The 25,052-nt window shown below is 34.9% G+C and overlaps 2 protein-coding genes across 7 annotated transcripts in view; both read right to left on the bottom strand.

Annotated features, from left to right (window-relative positions):
- Positions 1–4,539, bottom strand: part of ISA3 (isoamylase 3) — a 41,661-nt gene extending 37,122 nt beyond the window's left edge. Inside the window, exons 1-7 of one of the 3 annotated variants that reach the window (XM_011100492.3) lie at positions 4,074–4,539; positions 3,911–3,980; positions 3,731–3,817; positions 3,109–3,260; positions 2,754–2,847; positions 1,499–1,735; positions 497–601 (exon numbers count right to left, since the gene is read on the bottom strand). In XM_011100492.3, coding sequence (XP_011098794.2) covers positions 497–601; positions 1,499–1,735; positions 2,754–2,847; positions 3,109–3,260; positions 3,731–3,817; positions 3,911–3,980; positions 4,074–4,153 — 825 coding nt within the window. In that variant the 5' untranslated portion in view covers positions 4,154–4,539. Of the gene's footprint in view, positions 1–496; positions 602–1,498; positions 1,736–2,753; positions 2,848–3,108; positions 3,261–3,730; positions 3,818–3,910; positions 3,981–4,073 lie in introns of those variants that run through there. The other 2 variants (XM_011100499.3, XM_011100508.3) reach the window with 2 other exon arrangements.
- A 5,229-nt stretch (positions 4,540–9,768) lies between these two features.
- LOC105177348 (FAM91 carboxy-terminus protein) lies at positions 9,769–24,738 on the bottom strand. 4 transcript variants are annotated; one of them, XR_016063964.1, is made up of 12 exons: positions 24,495–24,738; positions 24,230–24,397; positions 22,968–23,085; positions 22,266–22,362; positions 21,537–21,643; positions 20,471–20,593; positions 20,208–20,361; positions 19,099–19,159; positions 18,620–19,002; positions 12,873–14,475; positions 11,146–11,543; positions 9,769–10,096 (listed from the first exon to the last, which is right to left on the bottom strand). XR_016063964.1 is itself a non-coding variant. In XM_088877416.1 (11 exons), the coding sequence occupies exons 2-11, from the start codon at positions 24,355–24,357 to the stop codon at positions 11,288–11,290; spliced, it is 3,030 nt and encodes a 1,009-aa protein (XP_088733542.1). In that variant the 5' UTR covers positions 24,358–24,411; positions 24,495–24,737; the 3' UTR covers positions 11,022–11,287. The 4 variants fall into 4 exon arrangements, 1 of the variants encoding a protein (XP_088733542.1); XR_016063963.1 differs by having other exon boundaries at positions 24,230–24,411; positions 24,495–24,737; XR_016063965.1 differs by lacking the exon at positions 24,495–24,738 and having other exon boundaries at positions 23,015–23,085; positions 24,230–24,300.
- Between the last annotated feature and the right edge of the window lie 314 nt (positions 24,739–25,052).

The following is a 25,052-nucleotide window of genomic DNA, read 5'->3' as shown; positions in this document are numbered from 1 at the left end:
TACTCTCCCTTCTATATTTCCGACAAAGGGCACGCAACAAACGACATAACGACTCCCTAGCCACTTCGTAATAGTTGAGCATGGTATGAACTAGAAAATTAGAATCTTTTACCAAATTCTTAATGCGTGGATTGCCTAAGGTCCGGTTAGTTTGAAATTAATCATATCAAATTGCTATGCATTTCCCACAAGGGGACATACTATCCTCGTATTTAAACTAAGAATTGAAGTTGTACATAGAAGGTCTCCTCATGAAACACATTGAAACATTCTAGCAGCAATCCTAAAAAAGAGGGAGAGACAGAAAAGGAAAAAACAAGTTGATTAGGAAGGAAAACAATTTTTTCACAAAACAAACATAGCATGCAATGGTGGAGAAGCTCGAGTCAAAATAGATAGAGTCCACCATACACCTACAACCGCCAAAACCAAGCCCATAAATGAAAGCAAGTTGTTAGAAATGCATTTCCACTTGCCAAAAACTTGCCAATAATACCTTCTCTATCACACCAAGGTAGCTTCCGCGGATCTCTGGATCCAACCCGCTGGATTCATCTGCTGTAAAGGCCCGAACATTCATTTCATATATAACAAGATCTTTCTGCAAGACAGCATTTTGCGGTCAAATGTGAAAGTTAAAACCACCAGAAGAAATTTAAAATTCACAAATTCATAACTCATCAGGTAATTGGAAAAACCAAGAACAATCCTGAAATACTCAGGGTAGAGTTTTAGTCATTACGACAAGAGGAAAACCATTCAAGCGTATATAGGCAGACTATTTATTCTCAACTAGATATCACATTAGCACTATCATGGGCACCATCTGGGCGATGACAGATCCAAGACCTTCGAGAACACCTCATTTTAATTAAGAACCTTTCTTTAATTCAACTGCATTTTAATTAGAATGTGCTATGATGTTTACGACAAACAATTATAAAAGTGTCCTTCCAATGAGAATTCTAACGACTCTTTGTACAAATAACGCCATCCATAACATTTTAGTTCATTAAGCCCCTTTCTCCCCACTCTCAAACCCAAAATCAAAGAGGAACAAGAGTAAATTAAAGCAACAAATATCCTACTTCTAGGTGATAAGAAAAATTGTCTATTTGAAATATTATGAGAATAAGTATTTGTATCCTCTTAATGCTACATAGAAAAAAAAAATCGCTATGCAAAAATCACGCTTAGAAGGCAACCACCATCTTCCATGTTTCCCTCTTAACTCCCAAAATGAAGAAGTACAAGGTGTAAAGGGAATAGAATCCATTCAGGCATAATACTTGCTCAAAGAGGTACGTTTGACCGCCCCAAACCATACATAGATACACATATAGCGAAAAAGGCATTTTAACTCATTTCAATTTCAAAATACCAATATTTCACAAAAAATGCAATGTATCCAAAATAATTGCCATTTATTATCTACTTAAATTCCATAAAGATAATACAGAAAACAAAATTTACGTTTACCTGGTTAAGTTCACCTTACCTCAGGTATGTTTGGAAGTTTATAGTTTTCTCCCCAATCAAAAGGCAAGCAATCAAAATCGTATGTTGCAAAAAATTTAGACATCTTATTGTTGGCATCAGCAAATATTCGGCGTCCTTCAACCAACTTTGCATATGGATCAAGTAGAATATTGCGAGTATCAAACCGATGCCCATGATGCCAATCGCGAGAACCATCAACCCGGTAACCGTATAAGACATTATTACGTGGCAAATCCTAACCAAATGCAAACTTTTGAGTCAATGTAGCCCCACAGAGTCATCATGTTGAAAATACAACAATGTTATCTACTACTAACAACAAAGTCAAGAAGAGTAACAAGGTTAACTGACTGAGCACCACAGCTATTGGCAACAAACGTAATGGAGATAAATGCCACATGTTCAAAGTAACAACTATATAATACTAATAACCGTAAAATTACCAACTGCCCATTAAAATCTCTAACAAGGAATACAGAACCCAGTTATTCAGCAAGAGTCTTAATCGTCCCCTTCCTGGCGGAACAAAGGACTATTGAGCATTGAAAAATTATCACACAAATGTATATCATATGAAACTTAAGAGAAAACCATGTGTAATGTATCCTTACAGAAAATGATAACAACCCCTAGTTAGTCTACAACTCATAAAAGTCTTTAGATACAAAAGAATTTATGCTGCAACATTTCAGCTTTTTAGCAGAGCTGTGTGTAGAACTGATACATTATATGCAATGAAACATATTGAAGCAGACAAAACAACTCAAATTTCAGAATACAATACAGACTGAAGCTTTTAAATAAAATGCTAATGATGTACTTTTCTTCATCTTTCCAGCAGCTTGTCCTGCTAAAGCTTAAATTGGAAGCACAATCAACAAAAATTTGGGAAAGCGTATTGAAGAGAAACAATTAGTGAGACTAGACAAACACAAACAAGCATAGAGCATAACCTTCAATTTGATTTTACACATATTAAAACTCAAAACCATGCATATGACCATCACAGTTCTGTACTTAGGCAACCCAACACTAAAGCCATTTCTTTCTAGTCATGGAAGGGTATGAAAATACAGCACCCTACATTCCTACTTGGCAAGAATCAATGAGGGTTTTTCCTTCAATCGATTATTTTCTGTGTCTTTTACATGAAAAGGTGAGATGAAGGAAGAATCAATTTTAAACATATAGTCTACTTGAACAAGCAGAAAGTTCAATTACTGATGTCATTAGAACCAAAAAGATGAGACTACCTCAACACAGATGTGCCATATATCTCCTGTCTTATTTACTTGTGGATCCAGTGATATTTCAATCATCCCTTGATCTGGTTTGTTATTGACGCCCCTGAAGATATATCAAATAATAACGAGGGCAACAAGAAATAAAAATGAGTCAGAGCCTAAAATGTCTTTCAGTTCATATGCTGAAGACGCCTGGAAAAAGCCACAATAATATATAGAAATTTTCTGCCCCTGACAATAGAACCATCTTAAACTTTCCTAGATTTCAAGAATTACACTATAAGACATAGGAAACTGTGGAGTAGTTGGCAATATCAGTATAACAAGCCTGTTGCACCAGTACAAGCAGAAGATGCATTCAAACCTCTGCATGACTAAGCAAAGTGTAACGGCAGTAGCATTTTCAGAGAAAATCGCAAAATTGGTTCCACTTTCAACCTCTGACACTCCTAAAGGATGTGCCTGACCCGGGAAAACTTTCAGCATTGGACTCCTAATCATCTGAAATGCTTCTTCCTAGAAATACGAGCAACAAGAAGAGGAAATATTATTATACAAACAAGAGTACCCGGCATTATTTAAGGTAGTTACGGACGATGGGCTACCTGACACTGCATGAACATATATAAAGTTCCCCATAATATTTGCTGAGTAACTAGTAGTATGATGTGTCATGATTAATATCATTGCATCGTAATTTGAATAAGATATTGACTCAAAGTGAGAGAAAGGACTGGAGAACTAGGCTTTTGCACTTACAGAAGTAGATACAGGTAAAAAAATCTAGCAATTAATGAATGTCGTTGCAGCTTGACCAGCAAGGCCTCAATCAATAGACCAAGCAACAGCTGTCCAAGCACATTCTCTCAATACCTTAACAGTTCTATCTCTCCTTAAACTTGGAAGTTGATGCAATAAAATAAAGTAGGAAAGACTGGATATTCCCAAAACATTCAGCACGGACAAGAAGTCATCCACAATCATACCTCCTCAGCTAGTACACTCTGATCTCCTTCTCGAGCTGCGTGCACAAAGGCAGTCATTTGGCAACGGTCACCAAATTCTTTTCTAACCTGACCCAACAGTTTCAAATTCCTTATACCAAGGTACTAATACTTGGAAATTTTTAAAATCATATTATGAAAATGACAAAATTGAGGACTTACTTCAACGAAAACTCTCTGCTGCCAACTCTTCACAGATGACGCCGCTCTTTCACTTGATTTTGATCTAGAACTGCAATCAAAACTCAGGATGGAGAAATCAAAATCGAAACGAGCCTATAAACAGTGTATACCAGTAAATGGCAAATAACGATTTTTTTAGTACATGACGATGGGGTGGACACCAAATGCGGGAACCCGAGTGGGAAGGCTGTTGCTCCAAAGAGTAGAGCGCGGGAGCATCATTACTACCAGAATCAATCAATGTGGTCTTCCTTTACTTAGATACTAATATTTCTTCTCGGATAAGGAGAGGACGATTTCTCATCTACAGAATCCCCACAGCGCTGTGAGACATTCCACTTCGCATGCAAGCATTCACTGCAATGGGGAGTGAGCTTCGGGGGACTGATCAAGTGAGTCTGGGGTTTGTGGAAACAGAGCGAGAAGGGATGTGGAAAGGAAAGGCGAAACCAAACAACAGATTCAGAAATCAATTTTGCCTTCTTCCGCTTTACACTTCGCTATTACCTTTCCCGTTGAGATTTTTGGGGTGGAGAGCGGCGTGGAAGAAGGGACGTTCATGTCTGCCACGTGAAAGTATGGAAAAATCCGGGGCCTCTTTATGTCCTTACGCTACATGTGTTATGGTGATCTGTTAAGAAAAAGATAATAAAAAATCGTGTTACTATAAGATTTTTCAGCTAAGACGTGTTTGGAAAATTTTGAATTTGTAGTTTGAATATTTTTGTTGTGTTTTGGAGATAGAGAGAGGAAAATAGAGAAAAATAAGTATGTTTTAAAAATAGATGATATGTTTGGATTTATATTTTAAAATAAGTGGTGTAAATTTGATGTTGGGATTTGGTTGACAAAAATCATTGTTCATTGTTAAATCATATCTTTTTTATATATTTTATATATATAAATATTGTATATTTAATGTTTAATTTTTTGGCGATAAAAATCACTGTTTAATGTCAAATCATGTCTCTTTTATATTATATATAGAAGAATATATATATTATATATAAAAAGTTGAAAAATAAAAAAACACACAAATAAAGTGTAAAAACACAAAAACAAACATTGAGTTGGATTTATTGTAAGCACTTTTCAACTGTTTCTACTATTAAATTAGAGAGCGCAACAAGGCAGTGTGATTCATTATCCAACTTAAATAATTTTGAGTAACTGTAAATAGAATACATTATATAATGTTCATAAAAAAAATGTATGAAAATATTGATTTTTTTTATTGAATTTTAGTTAAAAAACTAATCTAAGACTTGAGTCCCCTGAAATAATGTTCTGGTAAAAAGACACACCACTAGGTACGACCAAATAAGCTTATCTAAAAGTTTCAAAGAGATTGTCACGTGTATTTGTATTCGATGTGTGATGAGTGTCGAGATCACCAAAAATAATTCATACTACACTTGTGAAAGTGGGAGTAGGGTCGATCCACAAGGATTAGTTTTAAGTTAATTTCTTTTAGAGAAATATAAAATAATGGGGGAAGGTTGTTGATAAAAAAAAAGTAATCGAAAACTAAATAATTAAAAATACCTGGTGAAGATATGATAGAGAGATTTTCCAGTTAAGGCTAGGATTATGCTTGATTCTTGTGAGTTAATCATCGATGCAAAAATATCACATGTATAGACAAATAAACCAGTTATGGTTGTTGGTACGACCTAACAACCTCACCTTTCCTTACCTTTTCGTTAGCCAAGGTATGACCGTTGGCTAGATCCCTAATTAACAGACAACCCTGAGAACGTCCACAAAATTTAATCTATTAATAGCATTAAGAATTAGAAAGGCCTGATTCTAATCAACAAACTCCTATGAGGATAATTCGTTTAAACTAGATCATGCATTCCCCATAACATAACTAATTACTGTGACACAATTAATCATGATACGTTGCTACTAAGCATTGAACTAAATAAACAATTACACGAATTTATAAAGTCCAATTAGCTAAGCAAACCTTCTTGATAATGAACAACCGGCCGAATCATTCATAAATCAGATGTTTGTAATTAAAGCACAGAGAATAGCATGAATATTTGTTTGACAAGTGTAGAACGCAGATTAGATCTCACAACATAATGGGAATCAAGCAATCACCATACCTTAACCAGAAAATAAGGAATTTAGCCGGACATATTAATGGAAGAACACACTAAAAAGTGGAATTCCATTAATTCCGGTTGTAAAATAAAAATAAAAGAGAAAAGATAAACAAGAATTCTATGGAGTTCTAAACAATAACTGACTCCTTCAAATGAAGAGATCCCCCTATTTATAATAAAAGTCTCATACGAATCTAGACGTAGTGGGGGGATAGATACGTGATAAACTCTAAAAAGATAAATAAATTACAAGAGATAAGTTTTAAAAAATCATTTCTAAATCTAAACACTTGATTCCTTTATCTCTTGCGGAAATCGCTCATGCTTATCCTTATCCCGAGTTGACTACTCCGCTAAGCGTGAGCACCCTTTGTCAATTCTGCAGAAATTTCCTTGTAATCTTCCTTTTTTGCTGAATATGCAATAAAATCACATAATTAGGAATATTTTGACTTAAAAAGAAAGATTAAATCGCTATAAAATCATTATAATTGCAGAGTTACCAGTGTGATTACACTTTTGTATTTAATATTCTGTGCATTGTATTTCATATCGGATCACTGAAATCTAAGTTAAGATTTATGTATTGCAATGTGTAGATATTTTTTATTTATTATCATTGCGCATTTTTTTTGATTCTCGCGTACCATCTACGACAGATTTTTTCTACTATAAAAACCCCAAGCGACCTTACTCTTTCTTGTGCGTTTTCTCTTTTTCACCGTCTTGCTCACTTATACTTCTTTCTTTCTTTTGTTATTTAATTTATACTTATATTTTTCATTTTAGGTTTTTCTTGATGGTCTAGAAAAAACTTGTGCATTTCATCAAATGATGACAATATAAGATTTTTGTATTTTGTTTGAATTTCCCTTTTATTTTTCTTTGTACTTTCACTCCCCTCAGTTATTTCTTGGATTGATTCATCAAGAAGGAGTGGAATTGCACAAAATCAAATCCCTGTCGTTTTGATGGTAAAATTATTGTTATAATTATTTTTAAGCAGGTAAAAGATTTTTATGGTAAATTAATTTTTGTTTTTCAGAAAAAACAATACGAAAGTCTTAATTATTTATGGTTGAATGTTATTATTCCATATGAGTAAATAAGTATTGCTTATTTGATGCATCTAATTGATTTGATTGGTTTCTCATACCATTATTTAAAATCCTAATACATTAAGTTGTATAGAAAAAATTAGGGAACTAATTCATTTTTTACATGTTTGGTCAACTATATTCCTTTTACATCTTTTCTACCTGTTTCTTTTCATAATTATTAGCGAAATGTATTATTTTAGTCACCTAAATATGCCTAATTTTAATTTTACTCTGATAACTATGTCCATTTTTGTTTAGGTCCAGTAACTTATGAAATTGCTTACTTTTTAGTCATCTGGCATATTTTCGAATAATTTTACCCCTATGAGTGCATATGGACTAAAACTGCATTTCAAAAGTTGCATAGGGGTAAAATTGTCTGAAAATCTACCAGATGACTAAAAGTAAGCAATTTCGTAAGTTACTGGCCTAAACAAAAATAGACATAGTTATCAGACTAAAATTAAAATTAGGCATACTTAGCTGACTAAAATAATACTTTTTTCTAATTATTATTTTTAATTACTTGTGTATATATATATATATGTGTGTGTGTTTTAGCAACATTAATCTTGACCATAATATTTTTTTTTTTTTAAAAGTTATAAAAGGTGTATTTCGGTTATTCCTAAAGTAACAGCCCTATGTATCCAGTTGCAAATTACAGCTACATTGCTCTACAACTGCATGAAATTATATATTCAAACACAGTATGTTTGAGGTATATCTGAGTAAGAACTTTTAGTAGTACCAATGGCTACTCAAAACGAGCAAAATCAGGTCGAATATCTCACAGTCTCAGCAACCCCCACAAGAGAAGCAACGTACCTCACTTGCCCAATCACATTATTGTGACCATCATCTCGATTATTCCTTCCTTATGAGAAAGTTTGCAGGCTTGGTGTAAGGATTTAGGTACTCATGGCATTTCTTTAGTGACCTCTGCTTTGACATGTGGGTGTCGTAGCTGGTGATGCATGCCTAGTTTGTTACTGGATACATAGGGTTGTTACGTTAGGAGTAGGCGATTTTGAGCTCCATTTCACCCCATCCATCGAAAAATACATGCTAACCTGCGATCTTGTGGATATTGAAATTATAAAAATTATGAGGCTCGTCAACTGTGAGCTTCAGTTGTCGTTTCTTCAAAAGGGTTACATCATCTTGGGGAACTCACCCAGCCATATTCCGGTGTTCAAGATGCTTAGCCAATACATTAATGAAGTAATGTTTCTAATTTCAAGATTTCTTCTCAAGAATTGAAGGGCTTTCACAATCGCTCCGACCTTCAACCAAGGGCATAAATGCTCATGCTCTTCATTTGTTCCACTACCATGGCAAGATTTGTGAGTTCAAATTTTATAGTGAATTTTCCAAAATTGAATGAAGTGATACTTGAGATTGCGCACCTTATAGGGTTTTCATATGCTTTCTAACAGGCAGCATTGGGTCTGTGGAGTTGTTACTACTACTGGGAGAATGAATACAGGGAGATTGGAGGAATTTCCATTTGTTGCACCAGAAAGTAATCTTATTCCATCTAGTATTGCCAGTTTTCTCATGAAGATTGAGAGAGTTTTTATTGATTTAAACTGATCAAAAAAGTTGATCCCAAAACTTTATTGGATGACAAATCCCATTTGAACCAATCCACAACCCATTTCATCAGTTATTCAATTTCTTCATGAGTTGTTCCTTTAGGATTTTGTTGGTATCATAATTGTTGGTGGATCTTTTGCTAAGTAGGATCTGCAATTGGTAATTTTGAACTCCTTTGGGTTGGGATAATGAACAAGTTTGCCTGATTCAAGTTCCTCTTCCTTTTTTCTTTTCTTTTAGAGTGTTCATTTCCCACTCGAATTGAAAATTTATTGTGTCTGAACGTATTAAACATTAATGACCAAAATTGTAAAATCCAGATTTTAGGATCTGGAACTATATTTTTTCAGTGTTTACATGCATAAAAGATTAGAAGTGATCAATTTTCTTGTTGTGAATATGTTTATATATTGGTATTAAATGTATTTATAATTAATTACAGTTTAAAAAAATATATTTGTAATTTAATAAAAATTAGAAGATATTTGTATATTTGAACTTAATTTCTAAATTACCTTAAATATGTACATAAAAGTCTCTAAACAAGAATTGTTCAAGCTTGTCCTAGAAAGCACGAATTAGAGACAATTGGAATTTTCACAAAATCTCATAACATGCCTACTCCACCTGCATAACAAAATGATTAAACTTAGAGATTTATATATATATATATATATAGAGTGGCCAACATCATTATTTCTCATCCAGATCATAACAACCAGAGATCAAGCATAAACGATGAATTTTTCAAAGGGGAAGAAAGTGTAATTCTAAAACTTTTTTAAGAGAGTGTAATTTCGTATTTTTAAAGGGTCAACCCTAAAAAATTATTTGTAACTAAATGAATCACATGGAGTCTCAATGTCATTTACCCTATTTTATATTTGTATTTAACCCTTAAGTAGAGAACGACTGCCATAACCACTGAACAAAATTGTTTTACATCTGAATGTATGTCCACAACCTGCTATGCTAACCGAGCTAACAATACGGTAACAGAATATAGCCAGATGCAGATAAGAATCTCACAAGAACCACGGTTTTCCCTCTCAGAACCCCTTTCAAACATGGGTTTTTAGACCCCAGACAGGGATCCAATATGCTATGCACAATGTCAAATGTCACATATGTGGTGGTCTGTCTCTATTAATGTGTAGGCTGAGAAATTTGTATACAAAAAAATTCATCGACATGTCTTGCACAGTGCAAATTTATTTTACTTAATACTAGAAATGAATCACTGTAGACATGGCACACATTGAAACTGTGGAGCTCAATCAAAACAGTGTTCCCTTCTACGAAACAAACAAGGCCGTGCAAATCCAGAGTGCGTCCATGAATGACAAATGCTGAAAAGGAAAGGTAAACACATAAGGCAGGAATGTTAAACACATAAGGCAAGTTCCAGCTTACTGATCTACTTTGACATCTATGCCATGCTATATGAAAAGGATACAATATGTCTCAACTGTACCGAATATATCGAAACGTAATGACAGTTTGCGGGAATTTGCAACAGGAGTATATGGAATGAAGTCTGCAACTTTGCCAACTGGTGTTAGTAGTCCTGGTAATCTTGCTTGTTTTGCAGTAACTGCCATCCAAACCTCTCAAAGGAGCTATGCTGCTGCTCTGAGAATTCAGAGAACTAAGGTACCAGATTTCTCAATTTCCTTTTGTGATTTCTTTGTTTCTTACCTAACGGGAACTTTCACTTCTTTTTAATTGTAACTTTCATTATTATTTAAGTTCCCTTCTTTTTAATTGTAACTTTCATTATTATTTAACAAGTACATCAATTAAATGATTTTTAAAAATCTGAAGTCCTTTCTTATTCTTTTTAAGAACCAAACATATGAATGATATAATAAAATCATTCATTTCCCTCATTTATTCATCCCTAAGTTCATTCATTTTCAACCAAACCTATTAATGCATAAGAATCAAACCCCCTTAGGTTTCAACCAGTGATAAATAAGTTTAGCTTGCATGGTGGATAAAGATAAGGATGTGAAAGACCAAGACTCAAAAGGTGACCACTTTCTATATTCTTGTACAAGAGTAATTACTCTTTCGTTCTGGATCAAGTGTTCCGAGTCCTTTCTTGGTACAGCTGCTAGTATTGCTTCTCTTTGAATGGATAATTATTTTCAACTGTACCCTTCTGAAAATTATCAACAACAACTGACCAGGATTTGTTACTTTCTAGGATTTCCCATTGTCAACTCCAATCTAAAATTTATACTAACTGAAATGCAGATATTAGAACATCAATAGTCAGAGTACATAGGTAAATTATTAGATGAAGGAACGTTGCATCTACATATAGAAAAGATGTGTTTTACAGTGGAAATATAACCGCAACTGTGAGATTCATAAAAGACAATTTGGACTTTACCTCAAAAACTGCAATGTCTTGTGCTCTCATAGTTAGATGAGCAGTACCAATGGATTAGTGACTCTGAATACCAATATGCTCCACATTCTGTATAACAGATGAATTCAAGGAGACAAGCTTCAAAGTTACGAGAAATTTAACTTTAAACTTTTTGTTTCACTGCCAAAGACGCCGATGCAGCTGAGGCCTCTGCTATCAAGGACACAGGTTGACGAGCCTGGAGGCAAGCACCAATCTCAAAAGGATGCAATTCAGACCCATCAAAAAGAAGATTCACTCCAGGAAGAATTACTTCTTTGCTGTCACCATCTTCTGATTCACCTTTTGCAGTGCCAATAGAGACAGAATCTTCAATAGGCCTTGTGGTAGCCTCATAGACTGGACTCAAAGCGTATGATCTGCAAATTTATGAAATTAATATTCCAATTAATCATGCCATAAAAATCTTCATAATGCCAAAGTAATTTATGAAAAAAAATGAGAAGAAAAAATTTAGTGCTACCTGAAATGGTATCTATTTGTGAATCTTTTACTAAACGGAAATACTTGTATATGAATCATATAAATGACATTTTCTTGCTTTACCAGTCAGTCGAGGATTCTGATCAGTAAATAGTTTTTTCACCTTTTACAAAATGTCATAAACTTATATGAGACAAATACCCCACAATGGACAAGGTATTCAGGAAATATTGGCAGACTAATGAATTACACTTGTAGTCCCTATACTTTGAAAATCGATTTTGGTCCTTAAACTTTTCGAGGTATAATTTTGGTTCCTAATCTTTACAAATTTTTACGATTTTAGTCCAACCGTTAAAGTTGGGTTTAAAGATGTTAAGAATGAGGGAACCGAATGGACCAAAATTGTAACAATTTGTAAGTATTAGGAACCAAAATCGTGCATTGAAAAATTTTAGGTACCAAAATCATTTCAATTTGTAAAAGTTATTGACTAAAATCAATTTTAACCTGAAGTACAGGACCAAAAGTGTAATTTACCCAATGATGTACAAGAACGAAGGTTGGTTTGGAGAAAGCAAAACATAGCATCCCCAAGAGTGTCCTATTTCCTAACAATCATTTGCTTTTTCTCTGTTTGCATTTAAGCAGGTTGCACAAGTTTTTTTTTATCATGTTTCATTCTGATTCACTTTGAAATTCATACTGCAGCAATGCTTTAATAGATGCTAGAAAACCAGCTTAACTCACTTGAGTATACTAGAAAATGGCTCAGTCAAAAAGGTAATCGTGGATCCAGATTTTATTCATGAGTTTCGAGCTGAGCTGGAGCAGGAATTTAGCCCTTAAAATAACTCTTCAAAGAAAAAACTAGTAAATTCTAGAAACAGGGACCACACGTAAGCTATTCCTTTGACATGAGAGCTTTCAGTAACTACAGATGATGACCTAACAAGATTATACATATCATGTGCACAGAAGTTCTATTAGGTTTGAAATGCAGATATATCATTTCTATCTGCCGCAATCCAAACCACACAATGTTGTTCCCCTAACCCACATGGATAAATATCCATGAGTAAGGGAAGAAAACAAAACAAGAGAAAACAGCGTTTTTGAATTAACAAACAACTGAACACCAATATCAGATTAACAGGCCTTTAAGAGAGAACAACTTATCTAATGAGCAAATAGTAATATCATAAGAATTTAAAGAAAGAATTGGCTGCATATGAACATGGAGGGCAGGAACAGTTAAGACTCACCTTAGGATATTACCATCAAAGCTCAGAACTTCAGTCCGACAACGTTGCCTGTTAGCAAGTTTTAATCTTTGGTTCTCGCTTAAGGCTCCTGATATAGGAGAAGAAGGATCAGATAGCGGGTTCCATCTTCCACTTGCATAAGTCATAAGTTCTCGAGATGAATCCTTTTCCTTCTGGTGCTCTTTCTGGTAAAGAAGTTTTGCAGTAGGGCCTGTTGCTTGGTACTCTGCACAAACATCACGTAACCTGGTTCTTAAGTCTTGCATTGCTTCATGATGCTCCTTTTGTAAGTCTGTTTGAAGTAACTTTGAGGATACCACTCTTTTGCATATATTGTTGCACAATTTGGGACTAAAAAGTGGAATACCAAATTCTGCACTCAGTGGAACCCATTCATACTTCTCAGTATCAACTGAGAAGTTTTCAGATTCTCCCTCTTTAAACAGCCTTAGAAGGCGAATATAACCCATAGTCCACAAATTTATTTTGTTTGAAATATTATGCAACAGTGTATTTAACTTCAAACTTTCCTCTCTACATAGTCCCAATTCCTCCCCAATACTAGCCATTGAACCATCACTGTTCTTCAACGGCAACGGAACATCTAGGGTTACAACTTTTCCACCATCATCAAGGTCATATCTGCTTAGAGGTTGAACCAGCACAGCAGTGCACTTAAGAAGAGAATTCAAACAATGTAAGAGTATGCTTCCTTTAACTAAATTTCCTTCAAGTTTTCCTCCCAAACCTCCAATTGTAGATCCATCCCATGACCATACTAGAGCCTTCTCACAACCAGCTAATGGTGCAGGAAGCAACCTTAAACATTGACCTTTCATCAGAACAACTGAAAGAGGTCCACTGGAGAGAGCAGAATACAGCACCAACTTCATCCAGGAAGTCATAGAAGAATGAGATGGAGGACCAAAATGAATGGGACCCTTGGGTCCAGGCAAAACAGAAGAGTGAGGAAGTGGGATCATGGACATGATAATATCATAGTCACGGTGAAATAGACGATCCAAGGTAGCTGGAGCTAGAGCAGCCAAGCTTTCACAGCGAAGAATATCTACCCTGTACTTCCTTCGTTTCTTTATCTCTTTTCCTGTACCCACACCTTCAACACAATGTGATTTTTCATTATTCTTGGAACTAAGGCCTAATTTAGAATCCTCAGCATAGGAATTGGATTCTTCAGATAAGGTAGCCGAGAAATTTTCATCAATAGTCCTCTCAGTTGAAGGCTCAGCAGAAACATTACCGTCTAGCATCATCAATGCCTCATGGTCCTCCATATTTAACTCAGATCTATTCATACCAGAATCTGTAGACTTGTCACCATAGCAAACATCAGTTGTGAATGAAGTGGCCTCCTCTTTGCTCAATGATATAGACCCAATGTTTTCTCTTCCATCAGCAACAATACCTCCTGAAGTTAGGCACTCCAGGATACACCTGAGGCTGAAAGCATGATTAGCAAATTCCTGTAACTCTCCTTCAAATTTGGCACTCTCTAGAGTAACAAGATCTCTGCAAAGATCTGCCATGCTTGCATGACCTAGTTTCCCAGCTTCATACAGTGTGACAGCATGAGATTTCAGACCTGTGAGGGACATTTGAGAAAACATTAAAGTTGATTCAGCTATAAACTAAGGCAATAATCATGTAGATCTTGTGCACGACTGCTGCAGAAGTCACCTATAAGCATAACATAGACAAAGATTCTGCAGTTAAGAGCAAATATCCCTGAGCAGAACACCAAAAGGCAGGAGAAGGAAGAAAGCAGCCAACCGACACATAAACCAAGACTGATTAGAAGAAAGCGATGCTGACAAGACAAGACCATGTTGCCTGCATGCACCCACAAGCTACCTTGTTTACAAGCCTGGAAGAAATAAACTTCAGATCCCAACTCTATTTCCCATTAACTACCCCCTATCCCAGCCATTTTGGCAGGCAGTGGAGTAATACGCATAAAGTCACGGAAACATCCAGTAATGTGATTCTAGAATTATCCTCTTTCATGACTTTCTTGATCCTTTTTTCTCTCCTCTAATCACCCAGCACCTACATAGCATTGCATTAAAAGTCCTCCATAAACTCCTCATCTGGTCCAACTCTTCAGAGTATTGACTTGATGCATTTGACTGAAAAAGGTCAGAAAATGGGGCAAATACAAGCAGATGAAGATAGCATAGGTGAATTTGAAGAAAATTTCTCAAGCATGGAAAGTTGAGAGTTGGAGACAAATACAAATGAAAGAACATGAAACAGGCTCTTCATACTGCTCACATGAAAAAGGTACAAGTGGACAGTTCAATTGCTAATATACTAACAAAGAACACTGGATGCTTTGATTTAAGGAAATATTATGTAGCTTTTAAAGCATGTCATGCACGATCGTGAGAAACCATATATGTATCCATGCTTGCAGAATCAGGTATTCCCACCTCCACTCAATGCTTGTGCCTCTTCATTTTAACTCCAGAACTGATTGAATCAGGTATTTAAGATCACAAGATCAATATGCTCTTTAAATTTTACTCCATTTGTCCCAGTAATAAAAGGTCCAAGTTGCTGCTTATGGTCTTCGTTATCCATTTCTAGGGAAGGCGATATATGCCTCTCTCATTTATTATCCTTCAGATCCATTTACCAAAATTTTCTAGATATCTCTTTTCCTTTTATATAGTATATCTGAAGATGTAAAATGCAATAGCAATATTCCTTCTAGTTGAGATATTAAAATATTTATACCTCATTTCGTTTTATTTTTATTTTCAATTTTCAGTTTTTAGGGGGAAATGTGTGTTTTCATTTTGTATAGATTTTCGTGTGAAAATTAGAATGTGTATGGATTAGTTGATGGATTGTGTTTTATGGTCTAATAGTGTCAAATCAATATATTTTTTAATTTGATTGAAATGATAGTTTTATTTTTGTATTGTCAGTGGTTTCAAATAAAATACATTTTCTATTTAAATGATTTTGATGGTTATATTTTTATTAATTTAGAATTGTTAGTGATGTCATATCAAAACATTATTAAAAGAATATACTATTAGTTTATAAAATTAATAATCAAAAATCTTTTATATGTATGTAAATATATAAAAAGGTATTGATTGACATGAAAATGATAGTAAAACATTTCTAGTGAAATTATATATATACACATATGTTTCACTTTTATGACTGTATCAAAAACTGAAAATTGAAATTTGAAAATGAAACCAAGCAAGGACTAAGTGTTTATCCTCTCCAAAATTTAAGCCTTTAGTGAGGTGGTCATTCAATATCGCATTAGAGCTAGACTAAATAAGAGATCTTAAGTTCAAACATAGCAGCCAAAATGAGTTTCACGTGCAAGATGTTACCTAAAAAATATTGCTTGCTTGCAATTGAATGGGCGTGTAAGAAGGAATGGTGTAAGTATTTTGACGGCAAAAAACTACAACTGAAATCTATGACTTGTGTATTATATAATATATCTTAAGTTATAATATAAATAATAAAGTGATATTAACCAAAAATATAGTATTATCATGCAAAAGAAAGTTTATTCTTTTACTTTTATCCTAATTAGTATTAAATTTTTATTCATATTCATATTATAAATTTGTTTCACTATTACCTCTAATGTGTCATCTCTAGCAAAAGTAGTAGCTTTACATGAAAGAAGGCAAATCATAAGTTTGCATGAATAGATGTGAGATTATGCATATCTAACATTCGAACTATTTTGAAAAAATTGTCAAATGTCATGGTATAATTTGGCTAGATTAGATATTTTATGAACAAATTCAAGCGTAGAAGAACAATACTGAGCATGAATAAGACTAAGTAAAAGTTGAAGCAAATAAGCATCTGTTGATATGTTAAACGTTAATGCCCAATAGTTCTTACTTGAAAAGAATTAAAAGAATATAATTTCCACTTAAATACATAGTTTACGTACATAAGTCTCAAGCATACAAAATTTGGTAGGGACTATCGTTCGCCTAGAATTAATATAAAATAATGACAAGCAAATTAAGGACTTGAGAACCACAAACTTAATAGCAAAGATAAAACCGCAAACAGCCCCAACCCACCACTCAAGCAAACCACAAAGCCAGCTTTAATAATAAACCATCTTGAGGAAAGTGAGACTTCAATAATAGCTCCACTCAAGAACGTTTCCTATTGACCATTTTTCTGTTTCCCTTCTTTCTAGTGTTGTTCTCTCTTTTTCCTTCCATTCCATTTCTCGTCCCTCCGTCCGCTTAATTTTCCCCAAATAAATGTTTATATACCAGTGACCACCAACACCTCACTGCCACTGACGCATCCTCACCATCACCTAACTAGCCATATCCTCAGCAAAGGACCCCAAATCCAACTTCTTTCATTTTATCTGAATTTGATATGTTTGTCGTTATGAGCCAAAGATGTATCCTTCCCTGCCACCTGTGCATTGGGTGTCTGGAGAGTATCTAATACTGTCCCATGCATCCATGCTCCATAGGATCTAACCAAGGGCGAAAATAGATCTAAAAAGATTTGTGTTCTAATGCTTGAGACCACAATTCCATTTGTCAAATTTCTAGTGCAAAGACTCCTTAGCAAAAGTAGGTACTTAACTAAAAGAACCAGCTATGCTTGGGGTTATCCACTCTCTTTTGTCTATGAATCTTCATTCAACTAATTAGTCAGAAGGTTTGCATTGAGCTATATTTTTTATTAATTGTTATGCATTTATTTTGGAATTACATAATACTGTTCCATTGTTTTCGCAAAATGTCCAATTTTCTTTCCTTCCAAATTTGTAATTGTGTTCGATTCGTCCATACCTCCAGTCGTCAAAGTGATAAAATCAAAATATTAAGTGTGTTCTTTCACTAAAAAGGGCTGTGGATGCAACACTAAAGTTCTCACTAGAATGGAGTTACCTTTTCTTAAGATGTTCCTTTTTCCCCAAAGGTGGAAGTTCCTTGCAGTCTGGTCTTCTTATGATGAAGATTCTTTTGTTCAGCCATTACAACAATTCATACAATAAAGACCTAGTGGTATACTCAAGGAGCAAGAAAACAGAGAGAGAGAGAGAGATTAGTTTATGCAAGCAGATGGGAAGTTTATCTATTCTCGAACACTTTAATATTAGCAGTGGCTGATGTTTTAAGGTGCCTATCTATTCTCGAACACTTAAATATTAGCAGTTGGCTGGTGTTTTAAGGTGCCTCCAGGGACCACAAGATTCGGAGTCCACCACAAACTCTCCAGTCATCTGTTGGAAATGATGATGGGGAGAGGTTAATCACTGGGAGAATCAGTGTTTTTTATTGAACAAACACCTTTTGAGAGCATTGGTAAACAGAGCTTCAGGTTTTGCATATTTGGCCCTCAAATAAGAAGTTGACTGATACGACTAGAAAGTTTAGTAATAAAACTTGAGAAAAAATTAATTAAGTACGAAGAGGATGTAATTCATCTAGTGTTGCCCAAGACAGCGATGACATCAAATGGAGACCCTGCAGCCATCACCACTACCACCAAACCGAAGTTTGTTATAACCTTTGCATCTTTCAGAATATACCAATAAGTAACCCGTTTTCCTCAAAAGTTCTCTTTGATTTAACACGCACTGAGATATGCGCCAAAAATATGGCACCAAGCATGCAGAACTGAAACGGAAAGCATTGATGGGAGAGATGTAAATGTTTATGAAATGAATGGCAAATAAAGATGAGAGAGAAACAGAGGCAGACCTGGTGAAACAGATCCCATCATAAGATAAGATGTAATATTAGCATCGACGACAAAAGCTACACGAGAACAATCAGCAGCAGGATTAGAATTATCTGTCCATAATATATCTCCTGGTTGGAGAGCAGTGCCATCACTGGACAAATTTGAGGAGCTCATATTCGCATGAGCACCATCTTCCTCGTCACCAAGTATACTTTTTGGAGATCCATGAGCATTTGATTCTTGAAGAATAGATGCAGGATCAATAAGCTTTACTGCCCATCCCAGTCGACAGGCAAAGGATGCAGCAGCCTGTAGCTGAGAGATATCAGCTTGTAAAGTTGTAGCCAATTCAGCGACAGTTGAATTCTCACTTGACACCACAAACACAGCATAAAGCAACCTGGATTTTGTGATCCATAGTATCCAATTCTTAAATGCTCAGCTTTACTCTTGAGAGATGTAATCCAAATGAAAAGAGAGTTAGCAGGAGTCTTACTCCTCAATTGGATCTTCATATAACTGCTCCCTGTTTGAAACAAATCCTTCAAGCCTAGAAACTGAAACACATATAAAACTCTTAACTCTCTTAAGTTTCACTTATAAGCGCATAAGTCATGACATAATTGCAAAATGACATATCATTTGTTATTTAGTATTTGATGCTTAATCAATGTCAAGCATCTACTTCTCATGGGAATAAATAGGTGTAAACTTTCAAATGCGTTGCTGGTAGAGTTTAAGGCAGCGCCGCAGCGGAGAGTGGTCTTTAGTTTACATTAGAGGGGAACAACTGATAAACTCCTAATGTCCTTGTTGCATCGAGGAATTCGTTGTTTGTTGTTCTAGATATTTTTATCATCAAATGTTTTGGAAGGTGACATTTTTCAGGAAATTTAGGCCATTCAAAGTATGGAAATGCGAAGCAGAAAATTATGGGAAATATTTTTCATCCTTAGTAATGCGGTTTGGAAATCCAAAGCAGACAATTTCTGGAACATATTTTGCATCTTTAGTAATAGAGGATAACCATGTGGGGGGATGCCTCAACAGGAAATTGTTTCATTTGCTCAATTACATCAACCCAATTTAACCCAGCAAATTTGTCCTAATATTCATCATAAAATGATGCTATAGACAGATTACTACTCTTCTATAACCAATTGCACCAGCTCACAGCTCTAATTTCTGCATGCCCCATGCATTTTAAGTTCTGAAAACAGAAAGAAGAGAGAGCTCAAAGTGTTACAGCAGTAAAACAACTTCCATCTACCAAAAATTAGCAAATATTGAAACGAATTTCTGCTTAGACTACTAAAATTTAGGATTTCCAGGTAAATTTAAGTGGATTCCATATTAGAGAATGAGGTACTGAGGTTGGACATGTAAATAACAAGCATTCCTCAAACTCCAATTGAATAGGTAAGTCTAATTTTACTTCCAACAAACAAATATACCTGCCCCAAGAATCATCGAATGACATGCAAAGATGGGGCCAAAATCAATCATGTCATCAACAAAGTCATAAGTACGGATTTCACAGGTAAGTGGCTGTGCTGCTGTGGTATTAGCAAATCAATCAGATAAATAAAATGGTCAGAATATTACCTTTAAAACGATCATCAGCATAAACAGGAACATCAAAGTAGACAAGTCCCCGGCGATATAGACCCTTAATAATTTCAGGATCAAAAAGGATGAATGAATTTGCTTCCTCCTTACAGATCTTATCAATGGTTGCTGTTTCTTCTTCTGAGAGTTTCTATAAAAGAGGTGGAAGAGGATAAGGAAGAGAAGATTTCATGTCAGTTAGTTCAAATTTGACTTCCGAAATATGCACTTGGAGAAAAAGTTGATCAAAAGCCACAGACCTTGAATTCTTCCAAAGTGAAGTTGACTAGGCAAACTCCCCACCATGGCTCAATAACAAATTCCACAGGTTCTGTTGGCAAGAGTTCTTTAGCTATTGACTTATTCAGCTTCCACATAATTTTCTGGAAGGCTCCAAGAAGTTAAATACAGTAAAATGGACGAACCAAAAAAACCCATGTCATATATGATTTGGAATGTCAAATATTTCTGCAGTGGCTACTCCATGAAAATGCGAAGGGTTCTAGATCCACCACTAGCTGGCATCTCATCATATCAGGAAGGACCTAAAGTTAGCTTCTTCAACCATTATTTCACCCTTAGCAGCAGCCAGCAGCATGAAATACACACACACAGAGTCAGATATAAGGCAATCTTCAACTTTAAAGTTAATCATGCTTGCAGGAATTTTCCAGCAATTATGCTTCCTTTTACTTAGGTAAGCATATAACTCATCCTATTGTGTATTCAGTTTCTAATTTTTTTTTTTCAATCCACTTCAATGTTCTTTATGAGAATTGGAAAGATTCATGCAACTATGGAGTTCAAGGATGGAGTTCATCCTGGTATCTCTATCTCTTCTTAACTGGACGATTCTAGCTCTTCAGGGAACCATTCAGATTGAAACGCAACCTAACTTTGCAAAGACTGGCAAAGCAGCACCATCCTTAACCCAATCATGAAACAATTTCTTCAAGCATTCATGCATTCTGGCAAGAGTTAATTGTATATGAAGAATGACAAAACGCCTATCCATTTTCAGTACATGATGAAATAAACAGAAGAAAAGATATCCAACTAATGGTCTCAGGACATAAACAACAATATTGACTCGTTCCTTCACTCAGTTTACTGGGCTCCAATCTTGGTGCTTCAACAACTTGCTTGGTAAAAAGTGCAAAACAAAGAAGTGAAAATTTGAGGTACATATATTTCAAGTATAAGATTACCTCATCACAAAAACAAAGCAACAATGTTTATGCAGCAACTAATGAGTTAAGTATCTGCTAAATGTATTCTGATCTGTAACATGGTATACAAACAGTCATGAATTTTCTTAGACCCTACCTTAGATCTGCACTTATTCATGATGTCAATGAATTCATTTCTTCCTATCCCTGTGAGCCGCAGCGCGTCTGCCGCACTAAAATTAGGAATGCTGTCATAGGGTTGTTCTGCAAATACATTATAAAACATCATGAAACGCAAAACAGCATAACAGATGCAGTCTAAGATTGAAATCAATTTCTAGTGAATCATATCCATGTCTTCTACAGTCATTAACTCGTAGAAAATATTCAAGTTTAGAAAACCAGCCTATGGACCAATGTGGTATTTGCTAAAGCATGTTACATTACAGTGAGAAATACCAATTCAAGGACTACAAGAGTTTATGCAGTTCTCAATTCTGGGGTGGTCCTGCAGAATGTTTTGGTGAAATAAATTGGGGAATGTGAAGTGTGTATGCTTTATCTTAATGCTCTCGCATTTCCTCTCACACTCTCATTATTTTATTGACCATCTTTTAGTTACTACCAGATTTTTGCTAATAACATTTTAACTATTTATGTTTCTACTTCACATTTGAAATAGTCTATTATGTTATTCTAACAGTTCCGCATCTTAACTTATATATGATTATACATCTAATTATGAGCATTAAGAGGGAAAAAAGCAAGATTGCTTCAACTTAAGCAGGACTGATTTTCATCTCCAAATAGAGCAACTTTCTCTAGCTGACAATAGATAAGCTAGTACAGATATTTAATGAACAAGGTCATTTTGAAATCTTCATACCATTTTTCATAACTTCGAATATCATGTCACAGTAATATTTGAAAGGAGAAACCCTCATAACACGGCAAACATACTCCGCAAGATGGTAAGGGAACAGCTGCAAAAGCACGTAACAAGTTAATTGCAAGACTACAATAAGCTAAACCTTAGTAGAACCTTGAAACACTCAATCATTACTTCATCTATATAGTTAGTCTTTGAGCTAGAACAAGATGAGGCCGCTCCTTTACTTGAAAACTCATTAAAGAACAATGAGAAGCAAAGACAAGAGTTCACTTGCAAGTTGCTGTCAGATCCTTAATAATAGGAAATGTTCACTTCTTTCACGTCCTAAGTCATATTGTTCTGGACTATAGTTTGAAAGTCTACATTATGCATCCTGAGCTTAAAAGTGATTTCTTTCTTTTCTGTTTTTCATTTCATTTATTGACAGTGTTTTGTCTTTTTTAAGGTCATCTATTGTGTTCATGTCTTGGAAAATTAATAATGCCCCTTGATTATCCTCCTCTGCTTATGCTCTAGGTGTGTCAGCTATGCTACTCAACAAATTCACACTCTTATTCAATGGCTTAAAGTTTTCAAATGAAGCACAGTCATTTAGCATTTTACTGTGGTAAATAACTTATCATCAATTTCCTGCTAAATAACAGCAATTACTTAGCACAATAAATGAATGGATAAAGGGATTTCCATTAAACACACCGCTAGATTCCTTCTCAGATAACGCATCATTTCTTCATAGTATTCACCTTCTTTGCACACTTTGCGAGCAAAACAACTGTTCCACAAAAGTCTTTTCTTGATGCAGTGTTCAATTACCCTGTATAACATGATAATCATGGTAAATCAACGGAAATTGATTTGCACAAAATGAAAGCAACATGAAAGAATAAAAAATTCTCTTGAAGGAGATTCACATGAGTTAAGTTAGATGTAATATAATTAACTAGTTCACCTGACACTTGACAGTCACTGCCGAAATGGTACAAACACAATTGAGCTATATACAAGTAATGTCTAAGTCTCAGATAACAAAAGAAAATAGTTTTCCATCAAGTTTTATGAAAACCAAAACAAATCAAAGGCAAATCAAATTACAACATCAGTATTTTTGCACTGAGTGACACTATAACTTAAATTTTACCTTTGACTATTGAAAAAATTTTCAAATGCATTATTTCAGGAGAGTGGTGCTTTCTCAATTACCATGTTTTGGTTAAGGTTTCTGATCATGTCTAATTGGGAAATTGAGAAAGGTGATCATATTGGGTAGAGAAGCAATCCATTTTTTAACAAATATCTTCAATATAAATAATAGTACAGACAATTAAGCAAAGGCTCAGGGTTCGAATGCAGTATTATTTAATGCATGTATTCTGCAACCTAAGTTACTCTTTTAGTTGAATCCTTAATCTTCAGCTTATAGGAGCGAATGATAATTCTCTTTTGACAAGTGAAAACTAAAATATCTCCTCGAACTTCCTGAGGTTCTCTGTTCTCAGTCAAGTGTACAACTCTAGTGAAAAGTTGGGTCATATAAACGAGGACAATATGTGTGTTAATGCAACTATAAGTTAAACCAAATTGCCGGTAAAGTATATAATGCAAGAAAAAGTTGTCAGCTATTAGCTGGTTGGATATAAGATATTGTACCAGGAAAGAACAAATTTCAATCAGCCAACATGTGGAATGCAAATAGAAGTTGATATGGCAAGAGTTGTATCAACATATCTTTAATTTCCTCCAGTTTCTAACTTAAAGATATTAGAGCAGAACGGGAGTATCAAATCTAAACAGAAGAAGAGAACTATATGCCGAAAAGAAATTACAATCAGACCTACTTAAAAGACATATATACGTAATAACAAGTCAGAAGCAACCGTGACTCTCGCACCAGAAAGACGTTTCATCATGTCAAAGAAAACAGAAAAATAACAACTGAAGGAAAAGAAAACAGTTTAAACCTCCGATGCCATTCTTCCTTGGAATTCAAGGTGGATTGAAGGCGCTTGGGAAGGCTGTCCCACTGGCATTCGTCCGCAATTGCTTTTACTATCAACTGTTCCTCGATCGTCGCTGGTGCACGCTGCATTGTGTGTCCTGACCCAAATCTCTGTGAAATCCCAGCTTGCCTTGCAGTCAGCAACTAATTTAGACATTGACAAAAATCAAAATTAATCGCGAATCCTGAATAATCAATCGACTGTAAGACAAATTCGATAAAATTACCAGAGGTTAGTGGCGGGAGCTGCGGAAAAACGGGATCAAGCTTAGGGCTTGATAGCTTAGCATCAATGTTGCGAAGATTTGGTACGTGAAAGGGGAAAGACTGATTAAGCCGTAAGGAGACAGAATTCTGAAATGCTCCGATTCACCGCTCCTCAGACATGCCAGACAAACACTCCGATTCGAATAATAAATTGCGGGCCACTATGACTGCTGACGTTCCAACTAATTAATCAATTTTTACCGCTTTCCCTCATTGATTGATGCTCATTGTATTACTGTCAGTGAACGCGGTTCCTTGGGGTTATTTATTTTTTTATTGTAAAATATATATATATATATATATTAATATAATTAATTTTAATACGTTAATATTAATATGTCGAGTCATAATTTAAAATCACGACTCAACTTTAAAAATAATTTTTTTTAACAAAAAAGCGAAGTCGTGATTAAGGATGTCGTGATTTTTAATCAGACTTGTACCATTTTCTTTTTTTTTTTTAATTTCGTTTAATTAAATTTTGTATAAATTAATTATATAAAATTAATTTTTAACAA

The sequence above is a fragment of the Sesamum indicum genome, linkage group LG2 (assembly GCF_026168435.1).
Source record: "Sesamum indicum cultivar Baizhima isolate 11 linkage group LG2, ASM2616843v1, whole genome shotgun sequence".
In the NCBI taxonomy this organism is placed as follows: Eukaryota; Viridiplantae; Streptophyta; class Magnoliopsida; order Lamiales; family Pedaliaceae; genus Sesamum; species Sesamum indicum.
This window is presented reverse-complemented; position numbering and strand designations above follow the sequence as displayed.